At 46.3% G+C, this 19,057-nt stretch overlaps 1 protein-coding gene across 40 annotated transcripts in view; it reads right to left on the bottom strand.

Annotated features, from left to right (window-relative positions):
• The window catches only part of ANK2 (ankyrin 2), a 1,645,279-nt gene that overhangs the window by 749,207 nt on the left and 877,015 nt on the right, over nt 1–19,057 (bottom strand). For 2 of the 40 annotated variants that reach the window (XM_069630985.1, XM_069630988.1), the window contains exon 1: nt 15,458–15,698. The exons of 35 other annotated variants lie outside the window; for them this stretch is intronic. In XM_069630985.1, coding sequence (XP_069487086.1) covers nt 15,458–15,592 — 135 coding nt within the window. In that variant the 5' untranslated portion in view covers nt 15,593–15,698. Of the gene's footprint in view, nt 1–15,457; nt 15,699–19,057 lie in introns of those variants that run through there. 3 more of the 40 variants (XM_069631012.1, XM_069631010.1, XM_069631011.1) reach the window with 3 other exon arrangements.

The following is a 19,057-nucleotide window of genomic DNA, read 5'->3' as shown; positions in this document are numbered from 1 at the left end:
CATATCATTTCGGTCTCCAGTCTCTGGCTCTTGCATGTGCCCAGGGAAGCAGCACCCTCCCTGAAGGCCTCCGCATAGCCAGCCCTAGCGGGAATCACGCCCACCCTGAGTCTAGTCACTGGAGTGAAGAGCTCGGACTGGAGCAACGCCTGCTGCCCCAGATGCAGAGCTAGCAAGCGCAGGCACCATCAATGCGCAGGGAGGCACATGCACCATAGAGGGTGGTGGGGGGGACCATCAGCAGATCCAAGGCTCGGAGTCAACTCTTCCCCTGTTTGGCACTAAGAATGTACAATGGCCCACCGCCAAGAAACTGCCTGATCCCAGACTTGCATCTCTTCTCCGCTTTACTCTTGACTCCCTTTGACTGGTCCCTCACGCCTTTCGCCGGCCAACCGGTCTGTGTTATTGTAACTCTGGTTGAATGGTTACTGCTCTGCTACCCTTGTGGCAAGTTTGGTGCTGTAATCAATTGTTAATTAAATAAATCCATAAATAGTTACAGATGACTATAATCTGTACTTGCCTGATGTTACTCCAAGAATCCATTGAGTTGCTAATAAATCTCCCCAGTCTGGACATATTGTGACCCTCAACCATCTGTACCGTGCAATTAGTGTTGTGGAAGGCACTTGTGTGTAAGATGGTTTACCATGCTTGGTGCGGCATACAGTGGCCAATTCTTACCTCACTAAGAACCAAGGCAGAGGGCACTAAGGATGATGTAGTGTCCGCAATGAGTCCGAAGACGGAACCGAAAAGATATGATCAACACCAGGTCACTACTGAAACTGCAATAAGAAATGGCGGATCTCTGGTGGCTGTCGACAAACTTACAGCGAACCCCTGGTGGGCATTCGAGTTGCCCCGTTAATATAGCTTTAATATCTCAGGCAGATGGGTTTATGGTCATCTACTAAACTGCTCCAGAGAAGCGCCCAGCTGAGAACAGCTGCAGCGTGTAACTCGTTTTTGGAGTATCCTGGTTTCAGCTGGTACTTTAATGCCATCAGGAGAAGGTTCGATGTTTTCTCTTTCTTCACTGGCCATATACAGCCCAATATCCATCCAAACGCCTATGCTGCAACTGACTTTGCACCAGGGTTCTGGACCCTCCTTCCCCTGGAGCTTTGGACTTTCCAAATATTCTAGGAATCCAGAAACGAACTGGATCAATACTTGTGATAACAGGGATCGAAAATGGGATTTGTTGACTTGAGCAAAAATCCGCTCCTGGGCATCGGGCATAATCAGTTGGGTAGGATCTGCCTATGGGGAACCAGGAGCTAGTGCATAGTGCGCTGCAAATCTAACTTTGCGCAAGATGCAAACTCTTACTTTTTGTCAATTTTACATTATTGAATATGCTGTAAATGCCCCTTGGGTGTGTTCTTCATTCCCCTTTATATCCATTCCCAAACATACACAGATGATATCACATGGCTAGGTTTGCTTGCCAGAGGAGTCAAAAGTAGCTCCTGGAAGCTGCTGGTTTCAGGCTAAGCAGGCTCCCCCTGGCTATAACCAGGAGCTAAGTGGCTTCCAGCTCCTGGCAATTTTGAACCCTGTGCTTTGAGCCCAGCTGCACCATAGGGCTTTGATATTGCTGCGGACCGGGGCACAAGCCAGATGGCGGCGCAGGACACTACGTCTAGCTTGACTGCCAGAGTACAAAAGCACCCCTTTTCCTAGCAAACTGTAAATGGACTGGTCAACGCTGTATCCACCGCTGAAATGGAGTGCATATGAGAACATAGGACATAGATGCGGTGCTGCCAATAGAATGAGATGCATGCCTGGCAGGGGTTTCCCAGCTTTGGGAGGCTCTCTGCGCAGCAAATTCTCCACACACTGCAATGCAGCCCAAAGTGGGCACCCAACTCCCCACTGGCGATCATAGACAGAGAAGGTAGCATCACGACCCTGCCGCTGCGGTAACAACGGTGCCGGTAGGCTTACCGGCACCGTTGTTACCGGACCGGCAGAGTACAAGTTTGACCTGGCGGGCGGAGCAGCACCCGCTCGCAGACTTTCAGGGTAGCAGCGTCACCGTTATGAACGGTGCCGGTGCTACCATCATCCCAATTCCCACTGGGTCCTACAGGTCTCAAATGGGAATGGGGAATACCATTTTTCCAGTGCCTGACTTCCCGGAATGGCGGGGTCGTAATACCCTGGTAATTCCGGGAAGCCAGGTGCCGAAAAATCATGAGTACGGTGGCAGCCTACCGGTTTTACCGGCACGGCTACTGCCGGACTCGTAATGAGGCCCAGAATGTTATCAGTGATATTCCTATGGAGCATTTAACATCTGTGCACGTCTTTACAATTCTTTTGAAGCATAAGTGTGTTTATCTGTTTAGTATATTGCCCAGCATAAAAACCTATTTTCTGGGGGATATTTTTCTCAGCTCTTGAAATTCACACATGAACCCATACAATATTCGCTCTCTCTTTCCGATAAAAAACACTTTTTATTTTTATAAAAGTTTCAAATACATTTGGGGACCTCATTGGTGGCAGCGCAGCACACGTACCATTGATGTCCGTGTGTATTTTGTCTAATTCTTCACTATTATCTCACAAATGTCCATCCCTCGTAGGCAGTGGTCGAAGTGGGCGGGGGAGCGGGCGGGAGTTGTTCTCCTCTACTTCTTTTACTGTTCCTATACTTTTATTTTAAAAAGAAACCGTTCTGGAACGGTTTCGTTTTAAAATAACAGTGTAGGAAGAAGTTGAAACTTGCACTTTCAGTGCACTGAACATTCCCTTAAACAGCAGGCAAATGTGTTTTGGGGTTTGTATTGTGTGTGGGAGGGGGCATGGCAATGCGGTTTGTGAGGAGCGGGCAGGCTAGCAGGGAACATAGTTCCACTCCTTCTTTTCTTTCACTTCGACCACTGCTCGTAGGTCTCTTTGTGGCCCCATGTCAGGTCTGAGAGCCTTGGCCAGTCCTGTCCTTTAATGTGCATGCAGGTACTCGTAGGCTGGCCTTGGTAATAGGGAAAGTACAACAGGAACAGACGTGCATGGCCTATTCCGCAACCTCGAGAACCGTGTCCAGTCTCTTCCTGTCTGACCTAACGGATGATTGCCATGGCAACTGGTGGCTACAGCAGCAAACGATGTACCCGATATCCGTGTTTCAGTTCTGAACAAAAACATGGCTTTCAAGCGGCTCCTTATGAAAAGGCGGAAATGTAAAATGGCAGCTATTCATAGACTAAAGCTGCAACAGGGGGAGCTATCTAGTGGGCCATTTCACGAAATCTTGAACCAATCGAGGGCGGGACTATGCCAAGATGGCACTTCATCTGGAGCAGCATAAATCATTGCACTGGCACCACATCAAGTGATGTGCAAAGGCCACATTCCCTACCCTCAGAGACCCAGCCCACTTAAAGCCCCCAGCCTGTGGGGCAAATACTCGTTGCTTGGGACTGCTCTGAATGTACTGCACCATTGGTGCCACAACAATGCCCTTCTAAGCTGCGCCTATGGTTCCACCATCTTGGAACAACATGGCTGCCGTATTGAACCTTGAAACGTAAAATCTTGCACCCAATGCAATAAAGGAGGTGCCAAAGTGGATTGTAGCTTAACGCTAAACTCCTTGCACCTGTCTAGTCCCGCCTTCCTTTTCCCAAGCCTCCACTTCTGCCAAGAAGAGGAGCGGCCAGCTTAGCTGGCACTGGCAAGATTACTAGAGATGTAAAAAAGCCATGATTTGTACCCACTGAGCTATCCAATCAACAATAGGTGTTACTGTGAGGCCGGCATAATAACATTTCTCATGTTTGACATCTTTCCCTGTAACTTTGATGAAACACTAAGCACATAGTACTGTCTTTGCAGTTTTTAGTGTATTAAATAAGGCCTGCAGGCTTTAATGAAAGATAATCACTCAATATCTTCCCAAAGGGGATTCATCTTCTGTACCACATATTTCATGGGTATAGATTCAGGGGCTCATTACGAGTTTGGAGGTAGCCATGGTGATATTAGCAGCATGGCTGCCTCCAAAGTCGGGTCCGGGTCTGGGTTCTCTGAATGGGGACTTACCGGGTCATTCCAACCTTGGAGGACCCGGTAAATCCCCATCCACAAAACCCTTCCCCATTCCCATTCGAGCCCCCAAAGGGCTCAATGGGAATGGGGAGGGAGCTAATAATGGGCCCACAAATAGCGAGCCCGTTATTAGCTCCCTGGTCCCTTAGTGGGACCCGATAAGGGACCTCGGAATGTGGCGGTAAGGGGTTAACGGCACTGGCATCCTTATTGGTGCCGTTAACCCCTTACCGCCGTACTCGTAATGACCCCCTCAGTCTTTTATATCAAGTCGGCCATACTCACAAACAAACCAACGGATCTCCTATTCCATATTACAACACATATCATTTCTAAATAGACGACAAGTTATCGAATTACAAAAACACATTTACATACATACCCAAACTCCGCCTCACTACATGCCAAACGCCTATTACAAGTATTTTCAATCACATCAATACATTTACACACACACAAAATCCAATTCAAATAGGGACAGTTATTAGTTTTTACACATTTAATTATATTTATATATTTAACTAATTAATGATTTTCTCTTCAACAACATTGGTATCTTATCAAACCATGATACATTAGCCTCTGGCCAACATTCTGTATCAGCCCTATAGATAAAGGGTGTACTGGCCACTTTTGCTCCCTAAAAATACGCAAATACTCCCCAAAAATAAAAATGGGGAGTAAAAATACTCCCAACAAAACATATGAAATAAACACGTAGAACCATATGCCCCTGCTTTCACCCACGCAGCTTCATGGATATGTTTGGACCAGTAGTGCACATAGTACCACCTTGAAACACTTGTGTATGGGTGCGATATAAATAAAATATCATAAATAAAATATCATATCATATCAAGAAACTACTATTAGAGCTGCCTGATAAAAAAAGTAAACATGTATCCTTTAATGTGCATGAATAACTAGGTGCAAAGAAAAAACATATGTTTACTCGCTTATAAAATTCTCTCATTGGCAATTGGACTGACATTTTGATTCCCTAAAAAATCATTTTACTCCCAACTTTAAAAAATAGGGTGTAAAATACTCCCACTTCCAAACCTTATCTGCAGCACTTTTCTGCATGTTTTGGCATCTACCACCTTTTATTGAGCAGACCTTCTTCAGAACCAAGAACACAATATTGTCTAGCATGGGTTGCAAGTTTTAATTTCTCTCATGAGTCTATGGAAATATAATGATATCAAGTATAACATTGTTAATGCCACAGCCTCTCAAGAATTAAGCTCTGAGCTAGGGGCTATTACTGCTCCAGGTAATACACCGGGGCCCGTAGATGGCCGCCATGGAACGGGAAGCAATGTCCATTCTCCCTTTCCATGGCGGCCATTTAAAAGATTTTTGAAAAATAAACAAAGAAGATGGCCACCATGGAACAGGAGAAGGGACAACACATAGTCCTTTCTCCCTTTCCATGGCGGCCATTAAAAAGATAGGGGCGAAAGGTAAACCAAGAAAATGGGCGCCATGGAAAGAAGAGAAGGGACTAGTTCCTTCTCTCCTGTCCATGGTGGCCAGTTGCGAAAGGAACCCCGATGGACACGGCTGTGACCGGAGTCATGTCAGGTAGGTAAGTACCTACCGAGGGCCAATGAGATTGTTTGTAACAATCTGATTTTCCTTCGCTGTGTACTTATTACAGATATATCATTCTTCAGCGCAAAATTCCAGAGAGAGAGAGAGAGAGAGAGAGAGAGAGAGAGAGAGTGTGTGTGTGTGTGTGTGTGTGTGTGTGTGTGCGCGTGCGTGCGTGCGTGCGGTGTAGTGGGCTGCTCAGAGAGGCGCTGCCACCGACAGAAGTGGCGCACAGGAGGGGGCCGAAGCTGGCCAAGATAAGCAGTGGGGTAGGGGTGAAGAGAGCCAGATGATTGGTGAAGGAGGAGCAACACCACTGCAAGAGACACCTGGGATGAGCAATGTTAGAGCTCAGGTGGGGCACTCTTCTCCCTTACACAGGATGCGTAGGCATGAAATGGGAAACAGAAAAGTAAAGGCAAAAACACCAAATCTGACCGGCTGAAGACCTGTGCAGTTCTTTACTGTATGGGAAAGACAAAGAACTGCTTTCTCCTATAGGACACAATGGCAAAAACATGACTATTTTCCTCTCAACTCCAAATGAATTGATTTAGTACGAGGAAATCCCCCAAATGTTGTCTGTGTACGTGCTAGAGTTGCTTATCATTGTTCAGTTTAGCGCCATTTTTGCCAATAATGTATCTTTATTTTTTACTTGTTTCCCTGTAACACTCTATGAAATGCTAAACACAGAGTCCTGTCTGTGCGTTTTTTCTCTACAAATGGAATTGGAGCTGCCTACTTTAATCAAGGACTCTGCATTTCTGGGATTATTGTTTATAATATTTAAAAGGGTTGGCGGCAGGAAGCAGGAAAAACCCTCAAAATATGTAATGTTTTGAATTGTTCTGTACTTAGGAATCCAAGAAACTACATGGTTTGGTAGTTGGTGTCAATGTACAAAGACAGGTCAGATATACGTTCAGTGCTAAATAGAATTCCTAAATGGTGGAAAAAGATTGTTCACACCCACACATCTCAAGGTGTGGGGAAGACAATGGGCCCTGGGAAAAAGGGGTGTCACCAAGTACTAGGTTCACACAGCAGGTTGGAACAAGATAGTGTTACTGATGTCAACAGAAGGCACCTTGTACAGACAGCCACAGGAAACATGTCATTTGGGAAATGTCTTCGCTGTATAAATGAAGGTCGGGGATATCTTTTTTTCTGAAAGGTCCCATGATATGATGCAATGTTTCCTGTCGAGAGGAGTCTGTGGAGTCTCAAACCCTTTGAATTGGTTGCAGTTGTTTTGTCTCTTGTCCACACAGGCCTGTGGTAATACTTGCTGTGGGGGAATTCCAGCATCCTATTTATTTTATTTATTTATTTATTTATTTGTATTTATAAAGAGCACTAACAGCCCAGGGGCATCGAGGCGCTGTTGCAAGAGAGTGACTTGGTTACATGTTACATACTTTGCTTACTGGCTACATACGGTGTAGCAAGTTAGAATTACAGAGGTAGCACTGATAACAACTTAGTTACTTAAGAGTGACAGTGTTACAAGCAGGATATTCGAAAATTCAGTGTTTCACAGCAAAGATACTGGTGGGTTCAGACGAACAGAAGTGTTTTGATTGCTTTGTGGAAGGCTATGTGGGATGATATTCCTCTGAGGTTGGATGGCGGGGAGTTCCACTGCGTGGCTGCAATCAATGGGAAGTTGGAGTCTCCAGCCCTCGCTCTTGTGACCTTGGGCACTGAGGGTAGGTTGGTGTATGGGGTTCTGGTAGGTCTCCCTGGGGGTGGCCTGGTGATTCTTTGTGATAAGTATTGATGGGCTGCGTGGTGGGTACATTTGTGAGTGAGGGCCAGTGTTTTGAAGATGACACGCTCTAATGCGCAGCCACTGAGCTTGGTTCCTGGCAGCGGAAATGTGGTGCCTTCTCGGGATGTTGATGGCAGCCCGGAGAGCACTCATTTGGACAATTTTGAGTTTTTCAATATTCTTTGTGGAGGTGCCAACAATCCTGATGTAGGGCAGGTGCAAACCTCTATACTTTAGTAAGGACTGTGAAGAGGAAAAGATGACTGAGAATCCAAATCCAACCCTCTAAATGACCAATCCTTCCTTACCTACAAATGCCATCCTGAATTGGGAGCTGTCCATGAACAAAAGACAGTAAGTGCCGTCTCCTGGCGCCTCCCTTGAAGTACCGTCCATTAATAACCCCTTCGAGAGGATGAGCCTGTAAACTCTTCTTGGTGCCAAGGCGTACCCCAATGCCCATCCCCTGGCACGTTCTTTGGGGTCCTGGTGTCATTTTGTAGTGCTGGGGAGAACTTCTTTCGCAATGGCTGCTGTCTAAATCGAGATCCGTCCACATTGGATGATGTCTCTCTGTTGCAAAAAACTGTGCTGTCTGGATGCTGTCCAGAAGGGGAAGCCCTGTACAACATATTGCCTAGAAGCAGCATGTTCCCATCGCAGTGCTCCCTATGACTGAGGAGCCGGAACACGCATCAATTGGACTAAGACCTGTTTGTGTCCTGTGTAGACCATCGCAGCCTTTTGGGTGGCAATGGACTGGCTTCCTTTTTGTGAGCATTGTTTTGAAACAACTGACTGAGCGGCCCTTGTATCACCACAAAATTGTGCAGTCCTTGGAAAGATGAAACTGAACCCCTGTTTTTTCCAATGAGGGCTGCAGAGTAACCCTCAGTCTGTTAGCTGTGTGCACACCTTACATTTATAAAACCATTCTGGAAGCGTCTACACCTGGACTGCCTTGAAGAATTTCCATTTCCAGCTTTGCTAGAGACTTGCTAGAGACTTATAATTGTCTAGGCGTTGTCAGGAGATGCTATTCACAACCCCTACAGCTTGAGCATATGTCCGGAGTGAGATTTTATTCCATTTGTATTTTTAAACCCATTTTTCAAGTTTTTTAAAGACTAATTACCACTTTACTTTTATTCTCAATATCAAGGTGGACAGCAAGTTGTTGTTTCTCCAGGTGGAAATGCACGGGTTCATCTCTTTGGACCACGTAACATTAATTATTGTCAATATCACTGCATTTACACTGTGAAAAAATGACTAGAAGGGTAAAGCGTATTGGAATCGCTGCATTACCCAACAGTGGTTACAATAAGGTATGTCATATTAACTGCTAAAACAACTCTTTGATCACAACAATAGAAGATAAAGGCTGATGACCAATTAGTAAATAACAAGGGTCTGCAACCTTTGGCTCTCCAGATGTTTTGGACTACAACTCCCATGATCCCTTACCATTGACTATTTTTATTGACAATTCCTTTCTAGGAAACAATATGTTATTCTAGACATACATAAGCACATGGTTACAGCCTTACAGGGATCTTGCGGATGAATTTTCTGATATGCAAATATCTGTTCGATTTTAATATTGATGTTTATCTGCTATTTGTTGTCAAATAAATGGTATATATTGTTTTAAGAGAAGACATGTTTATTACACTTGCTATCTAGTCAAATTTAATTAGCTATTAATCAACAGGCTATTTATTTATTTATTTATACATTTGTATAGCACACTCAAACCCTCAGCGATCAGGGCGCTTGTGGAAACCAGTTACATGTGGCCCATGGGCAGGTAGAGTACATATTCAAAAACAAAGGGTTTGCAAGTATTAGACTCATAATCAAAAGCATGATGTACATATATCAGAGACATAGCGTTACATATGCAAGAAGCATGTTCAGTAGCATAGCGTTACTTATATCATAAATAGTGCATGAGTTTCGAGGAGTCCTGCAGCATGATAGGGCTTAAGGAAACAGCCAGGTGTTGAGGGCTCCGCGAAAGGTGCGGTAGAATTCTTCTGCTCTCAGTGCTGGTGGGAGAGCGTTCCATTGTTTCGCGGCAGTGACTGGAAAGCTGGAACCTCCAGCTCTAACGCGCTTGAATTTGGGTTGCACTAGTGAGTGTAGGGAGTTCTGAGCGGCCTATCCGTTTGATGCAGAACCATGTTTTGAGGGGCCGATTTTGAAATGCACCTGTGCATGATGGCAAGTGACTTGGAAAAGAATTCTTTGAGGGATAGGAAGTCGGTGTACTGCTTTTCAGGCATCAGATCTATGTTCTGACCCGTGCAGGTTCAGGACAGCTCGTAGGGCATTGTTTTGAATAGTTTGGAGTTTTTGAATGTTGTGAGTGGAAGTGGCAGCGGAGAGGGCATTGCAGTAGTCTAGCCTTGCACCTACTACAGCCCGGGCAATCTTTAGGCATCTATCTACTGAGAGATAGGGTCTAGCGGCGTTGAGGAGTTTGGTGGAGTATGCCGCTGAGGAGGATATAGCGTTTACTTGACGGGATAGGGTGAGGGTAGCATCTAGGTACACTCCTAAATTTGACCGAGATCTTAGTGACATCTATATTGAAGGCCAAGTATTCTGGGTCACGTTTTTTTAGCAAAGAGTGAGGCCCAATGAGGAGAAGTTTGCTCTTTTTGTCATTAAGGCAGAGGCCATGGGTCTATTTATTCATTTATTTTGACATTTGTAAAGCGCGCCTAACCCTGAAGCATCTGGGCACTAGTTTTTTGGAGAGTACATACAGTGTAATAATGTGTCACTTAACAGTTAATGTTCAGTTTAGAAGTACATCACATATTAATGCATACATATGTAAGAAGGTGTAACTTAACAGTTCAAATTCAGCAAGAAGTATATAGTTGAATGGTAATGGGAAGCATGGATATGCAGAGTGGCGTGAGAGACGCTTAGTTTAATTTAGCCGATCTCGTGTGAATAGCCAAGTTTTCATACTTTTGCGGAAGGACCATAAGAATTCAGATCTTACTGAGGATGGTAGTGTGTTCCAATGTTTGGCAGCTGCCACTGGGAAGCTACTACCTCCTGCTTTCTGTAGTTTATATTTAAGAATGGTGAGTAAATGTGTGTTGGCTAAGCGCATAGGTCTATTGGATTTGTTTCTTGTGAATTTGTTGGAGAAGTACTTAGAGGCTGAGTTCGATATGCATTTGTGTGTCAGGGAAAGGGTTTTGAACATTATGCGATCATGGACCAGTAGCCAGTGGGCTTTCCGTCTTGCCGTAGTAAGTGATTGTTTTTGAGGATGTTAAGCGCTGCCCTTAGAGCATTATTTTGAATCACCTGAAGTTTTTTTTTATATTGTGTCTATTAGTACCTGTGTAGAAGGCATTACAGTAGTCCAATCTGGATAAGATGAGTGCTCTAGCCAAAGTGATGCAGCTGACTGAGGACAGCAAAGGTCTGCATGCATTGATAAGCTTAGATATGTAGGCTGCGCGGATGCCTGGCATTGACTTGTTTAGTTAAGGTTAGAGCAGAATCAAGGTAAATGCCCAGGGTTTTTACTTCCTTGGAGACATTGATGGTGATGCCATCAATAGCAAAGGATTTGAAGGCATCATCGAGTTTATTTAGGCGGTATTGTGAGCCAATGAGGAGTAATTCTGTTTTTTCATCTTTTAGACAGAGTCCATGTTGGGCCATCCAAGCTTGGATGGTTTGGTAGATTTCATTTAGTGATTTAGTGTCTTGGTCATATGTGCCTGTTATAGGTATGGAGATTTGGGTGTCATCTGCGCAGTTAGTGTAGGTGACACCCAAGTCATCAAGATGGTCGAATAGTGGTTTGGTGAAAATATTGTAGAGTGTGGGGGAGATACAGGATCCTTGCAGAGCTCTGCAAGGATACAGGATCCTTGCAGAGCTCTGCAGGTGACAGGGGCTGGCAATGCTGCTGCAATGGGTGAGAAGACCCTCATGGTTCTATTTGTTAAAAAGGACTGTTTGCAATGTATGGCATTAGTTGAGAAGTGGGCCACCGAGGCAAGGTGTTTGCACAGTATGTTGTGGTTGACTATGTCAAAGGCTGCTGAGAGGTCTAGCAGGAGGAGGATTGCTATGTTGCTGTGGTCTTTAATCCCATCTATTTGTATTTTTAGATCCAACAAGGCTGACTCTGTGCCGTGTCCTGGGCGGAAGCCTGATTGGTGGAGGCCTAAGAGGTTGTTGGTTTCCAAATGATTTTGGCTTTACAGATAGGCTTCTCTGTCCAGTATTTTAAGGAGGAAGGGCACTGTTGTTATCGGACGGTAGTTTGTTGGTATATTGGGGTCTAAGATAGGTTTCTTCAGTAGGGGAAGAACCCACGCATCTTTAAGGTTAGTGAGGACGGTACTTGTTTCAAAGGAGGTGTTGCTTAGTGTTGTAATAAAGGGGGTGAGTTCAGCCGCACATTCTTTAATCAATGAGGCTGTGCATATTTCACTTTGGCACCTGGAAGGTTTGAGGCGTGTGATAATGTTCCATACTTCACTTCGGTTGTTGAGACTGGGGCAACATCAAAATGATTATTGTGATTCTGGAATGTGTATATAGGAATCTGCAGGTCGCCATCCAGGCTTGGATGTTAACATATGTAGAGTTAAGCAAGGTGACGTTGTTGGAGTAAATTCCAAAGATAGGGAGATGAATTTGGGTGTTGTCTGCATAGTTGGTGTATAGTATGCCCTGTGACTCCAGGAGGTCAAAAAGAGGCTTTGCGAAGATGTTGTAAAGTGTTGGTGAGACACATGACCCTAGGGGAACTCCACAATTGATTTGGACAGGCGCTGCACAAGCATTATCAGAGAATTTTTTCATAACTTTTCCTTCTAGGAATGATGCTATCCTTGATGCTGCTTCTGGTGAAAAGGCAGCTGCAGAGGTGAGGTGATGGCATTGTATCTTGTGGTCGACTAAATCGAACACCGGACAGGTCTAGTAAGAGCAGTAGGGCAGGCTTTCCCTCATCCCTGATCTCGTCCATCTGGTTCTTGAGGTCTAGGAGTGCGGACTCTGTACCGTGGCCGGGGTGGATCCCCGACCGACGAACACCAAGGATGTGGTTTGACTCTAGATGACGTTGAATCTGGACATAGGCTGCTCTGTCGACTATTTTTAGTAAGAATGGGACTGTGGTGATGGGCCTATAGTTGTTGGTTAAGGCTGGGTCAAGAGAGTTTTTTTATTTTTAGAAGAGGTAGAACCCAGGCTTCTTTAAGGCTAGATGCTACAATGCCTGTTGTGAAGGAGGTGTTGATGAATTCCGCGATGATCGGGGCCAGAACTTCTGCGCAGTCTTTGATGAGGGGGGGTGGGCAGACATCTCCTTTGCACCTCAAAGGCTTTAGGCTTTTCAAGATATGCAGGGTATCCTGAATGGATATTTTGCTAAAGTTGAACAGAGGGGTGTCGGGGTGACATAGTTGGCTAGGGTGTCCTGGCTGGAGTGTTTAAGGCTTGTTTGTTTGCAGAGTATGTTTTCTGTAACATGCCCATTCTTTGCAGCATAGCATTCTGAATGCTGGTGCACCAGGCAGTTTTTATTCTGCGTGGCGACTTGAGGGATAGGGGCTTCCAGCTCTCTGAGGATGCTGAATAGTTCTCTTGTGTATGAGTTATCATTGACTATTCTAGTGCTTGCAATCATTAGTACCGCATGGATTTGTCTTTTTCTGTCTTTGAATTATCCTTAATTTTGCTATATTATATTGTCCGATGATAAGGCTTCTGGTGCGTGTGTGTATATATTTACATATATATAAATTTATAATAATGTGTTAAAATCAGTTTTCTTTCTTGAGATTGTATCTATGTGTTGTGGTATAATCTGAGCCGGCCCACCACCTTCTACTGGGTGCAGTCAGAGCACCCAATCTTGCTACCAAATGCTGAACAAGCTGTTCACATAAAGCCATTGCTTGACATTAGATGAATAGTGGTGCATGCTGGGGAATCGGGCAGCTTAAGGATGTCCACTAGTGCACCTAACTGTACCCCTGGGCTCACAGTTACAATTAGCTCGCTCAGTTGTATTCATACGCAAGTGGGAATATTGGCGTTGACGACACCAGCATCGAACTCCATGACATCCACCACCGGCATCGAACTCCATGACCTCCACCACCATCATCCAACTCCATGACCTTCATCATCGGCATCCAACCCCATGACCTTCATCACTGGCATCCAACCCCATGACCTCCACCATCGGCATCCAACTCCATCACCTCCACCACCAGCATCCAACTCCATGACCTTCATCACCGGCATCCAACACCATGACCTCCACCATCGGCATCCAACCCCATGACCTCCACCATCGGCATCCAACCCCATGACCTCCACTATCGGCATCCAACCCCATGACCTCCACCATTGGCATCCAACCCCATGACCTCCACAATCAGCATCCAACCCCATGACCTCCACCATCGGCATCCAACCCCATGACCTCATCACCGGCATCCAACCCCATGACCTCCACCATCGGCATCCAACCCCATGACCTCCACCATCGGCATCCAACTCCATCACTTCCACCACCGGCACCCAACCCCATGACCTCCACCATCGGCATCCAACCCCATGACCTCCACCACCAGCATCCAACCCCATGACCTCCACCATCGGCATCCAACCCCAGGACCTCCACCATCGACATCCAACCCCATGACCTCCACCATCGGCATCCAACCCCATGACCTCCACCATCGGCACCCAACCCCATGACCTCCACCATCGGCATCCAACCCCATGACCTCCACCATTGGCATCTAACTCCATGACCTCATCCCCGGCATCCAACTCAGTGACCTTCACGTTGCACAATACTCTCTACAACAGATGCTTTATCCCACTGGGTTATGCTACCAGCTCACAAAAGGCCAACAAAATACTGTATATTACTCATAGCACAACCACTTAAATTACAAAGAGGAATTCTAGTTCATAACACACAAAAAATAACTATGGTAAAGTTTTGTTTAAATTGATATATGGAATTTCGTGTTTTTAGAAAGGAAAGGATCATGGAAAGGAATTGTGTACGTAATAATAATGTAAGTACGTACACATACGTGCGTATGAACGTAATAATGTACGTAAGTACACAATTCCTTTCCTTGTTTTATGTCCCCCTATCCACTCTAGCTTCCCAATCCTATATGCAATGGCATCTAAGGAAAAGGGTACACAACATAAAGCCCCTGCACTCTGGCGAAAATCAGGGACCCACACTAACTTTACAGCCACAGTTGAACACTCGGCCTATTTCTCTTTCTTTCTGCGCTCTTCTGTCTCGCGAGAGCACGGCGAGGCAGGGCCTGGAAACTTTGAAAGCAACACATCCGGGTTTAGGGCGGTCTGACAGGTCACGCGCTCGCATTCAGGGCATTGTGGGAGATGAAAAGGCTCTCTGGGTATCCCAGGGCAAGGTGCCAGCTGTCATTCCAATTACAATCCAAATGCCACGATCACACAACAGCTCAAGAGGACGGGCTGCCGCTGCCACGGCTATGCTCGGTGCGAACAGGGCCTGTGCTAGATGAGGACGTTCTGGCGGGTGTCTGACGTGACAGGCGCAGCACGACACCAGGCAGAGACATTTTGGGCCCAAAACACATGAAAATTGCCCCGTTGGAATTGCATTGGGTGACATACACCATCGCAGCTGCCTACTGTGCAATATCAGAATAGCAATATTCATTAAAGGGTTTTGCAAAAAGTTTTCTAAAAAAAAAAGTAAGGGGGCATTTAGAACCCAGCCACTCAAACTCCCGTGCTCGTGCCCACTACCTGACAACCAGGGACATAGTCTTTAAGATAGCTCAGTGTGTTGAGCACCTGCTGCTAGAATTGGAAACCGGGGAACTCCGCCATAGCTTTGCATCCTGCCGAAGTTGATACATTTGTACCAACTGGTGGAGTGTATTTCGCAAGCGTATCAGAGGTGCACAAAGAGTGTCCCAGGCCAAAGGATTGACTCACCCATGTTTCAGGCTCCGCGCTGCCCTCATTTTTCCACCCATAGTAGTCTCGGGCCTTCTCCAAATCCTGCAGGTTACCTGGCAGAGTTCCGCTCTTGTCCCCGTGGCAAACTTGGCAGAGTGGCGCGTTGCCCATGTTTGCGGTGCCCGCTGCTCTGCCGAATCCCTGTCACGGTCTCCCCGCCGCTCCAAACCCGAGGGGCACTGCTCTGCACTGCACAGCCATGTGCCATGCACCAACCAACCAACCCCCCGCTCCCCACTGGCTGGCCCGACTGGCCGAACCTGGGACCCCGAGCAACTGCAGGCGGCACTCAGTGGCCACTTCCAATTCCGGCCCTGCCTGCCTATTTTTACACCTGCTGGTCCAGCTACACAAGGCAAGGGGGCTGGGGGGTGGGCAGCAGCTCTGCAGTCGGCTGCCAACCTGCCTCACGCACGGCCTGTCTGGAATGCCGCCCCTCTACACGCCAGGCTTATTGAATGACCCGGCGGATGCTGGCAGTGTTTATCTGTCTCTCACTGCGGGCACGGCCCAGAATGCTGCGATCCCTCGAGGCGGGCACGTTGCTATGCTGGTGGCAGCCCGCAGCGCACTCCATGGATGGAAGTCAAGCGACCCCTCGTCCACCCATGATACAGGATTGCAATTGCTGGATTGGCGAGGCCTGCAGTTCCGTTCCGCAGTGTACTCGCGACAGGCTAGTGAACGACACGATGCTTCTTTAGGACCACAGCATGAAATGCGCCGCTCGTGTAGAAGAGGCCCCGTTCTATAGTCTGCTTGGGCTCTCTAAGAAACGTGAGGCACAACCCCCTGAGAGCGCAAAGAAGCCGCGGAAAGGGCGAACGGTATGTTATAGTAAAGAAAGGTGAACGGAGCATAACAAAGGTTCATTGATTTGTACAAGATCACACATGTCGGTAAAGTGGGAGGCTGGGATTATACCCCATAGTTAATTGTCTTCAAAATTAGTAACCGAGCCAATAGAACACACATCCTGTAAATTGTCAAAAATACAATTTTGGCCACTTGCTTCAAGTACGAGCCCACCTACTCATTTACTACTGGTGGTGGTATACATAGCAAGGTCTCGCCTCAGTGCATATATATATATATGTATATATATATATATATATATATATATATATATATATATATATATATATATATATTGGGGTTTAGCAAACACCACCACTGAATAGCACTGGGCCCCCCTTCTCTGCATCTCCCATCACTAATCCCTGCTCCCAGCTAGATGGGCTCAAAGGGGCTCGCGCACAAGAGCTTCTGTGTCGCTCCTGCCACAATACAGCACACTGTCACTGCATAGCTCTGCAAGTGAAATGTTAAAACACCTTGCCGTGTGCATTGTGATGAACTGTCTGCTGTGTTGCCCTGGCCCTAGGGACATGGCCCTTGCTGCCTGGCAAGCTAGCTTCACTGATCTTTGACACTCAACCTTTAAATGATAAGGATCTTGAACATTAAAAAATGAAATTATGATGACCCCCGGCTCTGGTTCTGTCTCTCGTTATGTTGTGTATGCCATCACGCGTCCGCCACCACTTCTGCTGCGTGATTTGGGATCCTGCTGCGTTCACAGATCCAAGGGGGGTGGCACTTTGAAGGGCATGTTGCGTTTAGTGCCCGTTTGGTCAGCATCCCTTTGATGGCTCATACAGACGTCAGCGGGTAGTGAGAATTCTCTTCTCATCTTCAATTTCCTGGATGATTTTCTATTTGTATTTTGTATTTTTGAATTTTCCACGCGCACAGAACGGACCGAGCCGTATAATGGCGCTGATGACAAGACATGATTCAAATAGATCATAGCTAGGCCCAGCAAGTGGACAGCCAGAGATCTGGAAAAACCCTATTGAAACTAAAATGTTTTAGTGCTCTACAGAATTGGTAGAGTGATTTAAGGGTCCTCAAGTAAAGTGGTAAATCGTTCCACAGCTTTGCATTCTATCTAAATAACAGAGAGAGGAGTTTCGGGGCATGGTTTTAGATGTGAGATACTGCCAGCTCCATAGGAGAAACTCGTCAACTTGCCCAATTCCATGTGGGTGTTGATTGGGTTTCTTGTAGGGCCACCAATATTGCCTCCAGTCAATAATTGCCTGTGGGCATCAGGAAATGGTTTATTATTTTACAGCTGACAGCACCACACTTCTCCAGGCCAGCTCTCGTTAAGCGTCCTCTTCAAAAGGCATCTTTAGCAACTGAAGGCTGTGGACTCTGGAACCTCAGCTAAGTACAGGGTGCGCTGCTGCCAGGAAAGTGCACAGTGCAGTACATACTGGAGTATCATACATTCCCTGAATCACACTGTGACAAATCTGGGAAATGTGCCTCTTCTTCCCAGGGGAAAACCAGCCCTTTTGAGGCTAGGAACGTGAGCCTGCTCAGCAAAACCCTCCATAGGGGTTTGGGAAAGTGGGACCTCACATGGAGTGGCTCCCCTCTGGGGGATAAGGACTCCCATTCCTATACGGAACTCCCTTTGAAGAATGCCCTGTCTGCCTATATGGGAATGGAAATGACTGGTGTTGTTTCAGCTGATCCGCATTGAAAACACACGCGCATTGCTCCCTAATGATGGCTGAAGGTAATGCCGGAATCTTTACAAACTCGGCAGCTGATGGAGAACAGAGTGCCGTGGCAGGCAAGATACAGGAAGCAAATCCATGCGGGACGGCGACGCCAAGGAGAGAGGTGAACGCCACTCCACTGGCGCACACCCAACGACAGTAGAGGTACCAGGGTTGCCCAGAGTGGAGGAAGGCGAGCGGAGCAACGTGAGAAGAGACAATATGACAGGGAGGATTACGGTAACACTAGAACTCTGAATAGGGAAGGAAGGCAGAGGCCAAAGACACAACAACAAAAGTTAACAAATCGTAGATCCTGAGGGGTCTAGAGAGCCCTAGAGAATTAAGTGACATTGTTCAACCTGTCAGAAGAAGGGAACCTGCAGGGTTCAATCAGTCTGTCCAAGAAATTAAGCTAGTAGAAAGGAAACACCCAAGTTGGTGGAGAAGAACTAAGGGCACCACCCCTCCACTTAAAGAACTCAAGACATTTAATTTGTATGAAGAGAGAATAGATGGTAGAATGGATGCGGAAGATCTAAAATTCCCAATGGTGAAGAATGGCAGAAACCAAAGAGACAACCACAAAGGTGAAATAAGCAAGACATCCAGGGGGGTCTGGACAGCCCTAGAGAAGTGACATGTTTCAACCCATAAGAAGAGCCGAACATGGGGGTGCTCAATTGTCCTATAAAGACATACATCTAGTGGAAAGTAAGCAACTAATTTGGCAAGACAGACTGAGGAAGTCACCCCCCCTTTGAAGAAGTGAGACATTCGATTTATATAAAGACCTCCAAGACATAAAACAGAGGTATATAGAAAGACCACGTTGAAGGAGAACGAATAAGGAGATCACCCCTATGCTTAAAAGAACTTGAGACGTTTGACCTGTATATAAACGTACAATGAGTAGCCTGAAGAGGGACCTGAAAACATTTCTTTGATGAATTGTGAAGAACACTGTTTTAAACTGTGACCAGTCCCCTGGGAGGGATCCAAG

The sequence above is a fragment of the Ambystoma mexicanum genome, chromosome 6q (genome assembly GCF_040938575.1).
Source record: "Ambystoma mexicanum isolate Mex_15411 chromosome 6q, UKY_AmexF1_1, whole genome shotgun sequence".
NCBI classification, from domain to species: Eukaryota; Metazoa; Chordata; class Amphibia; order Caudata; family Ambystomatidae; genus Ambystoma; species Ambystoma mexicanum.
Note: the sequence above shows the minus strand (reverse complement) of the source record. Positions and strands in the feature narration are given on the sequence as shown.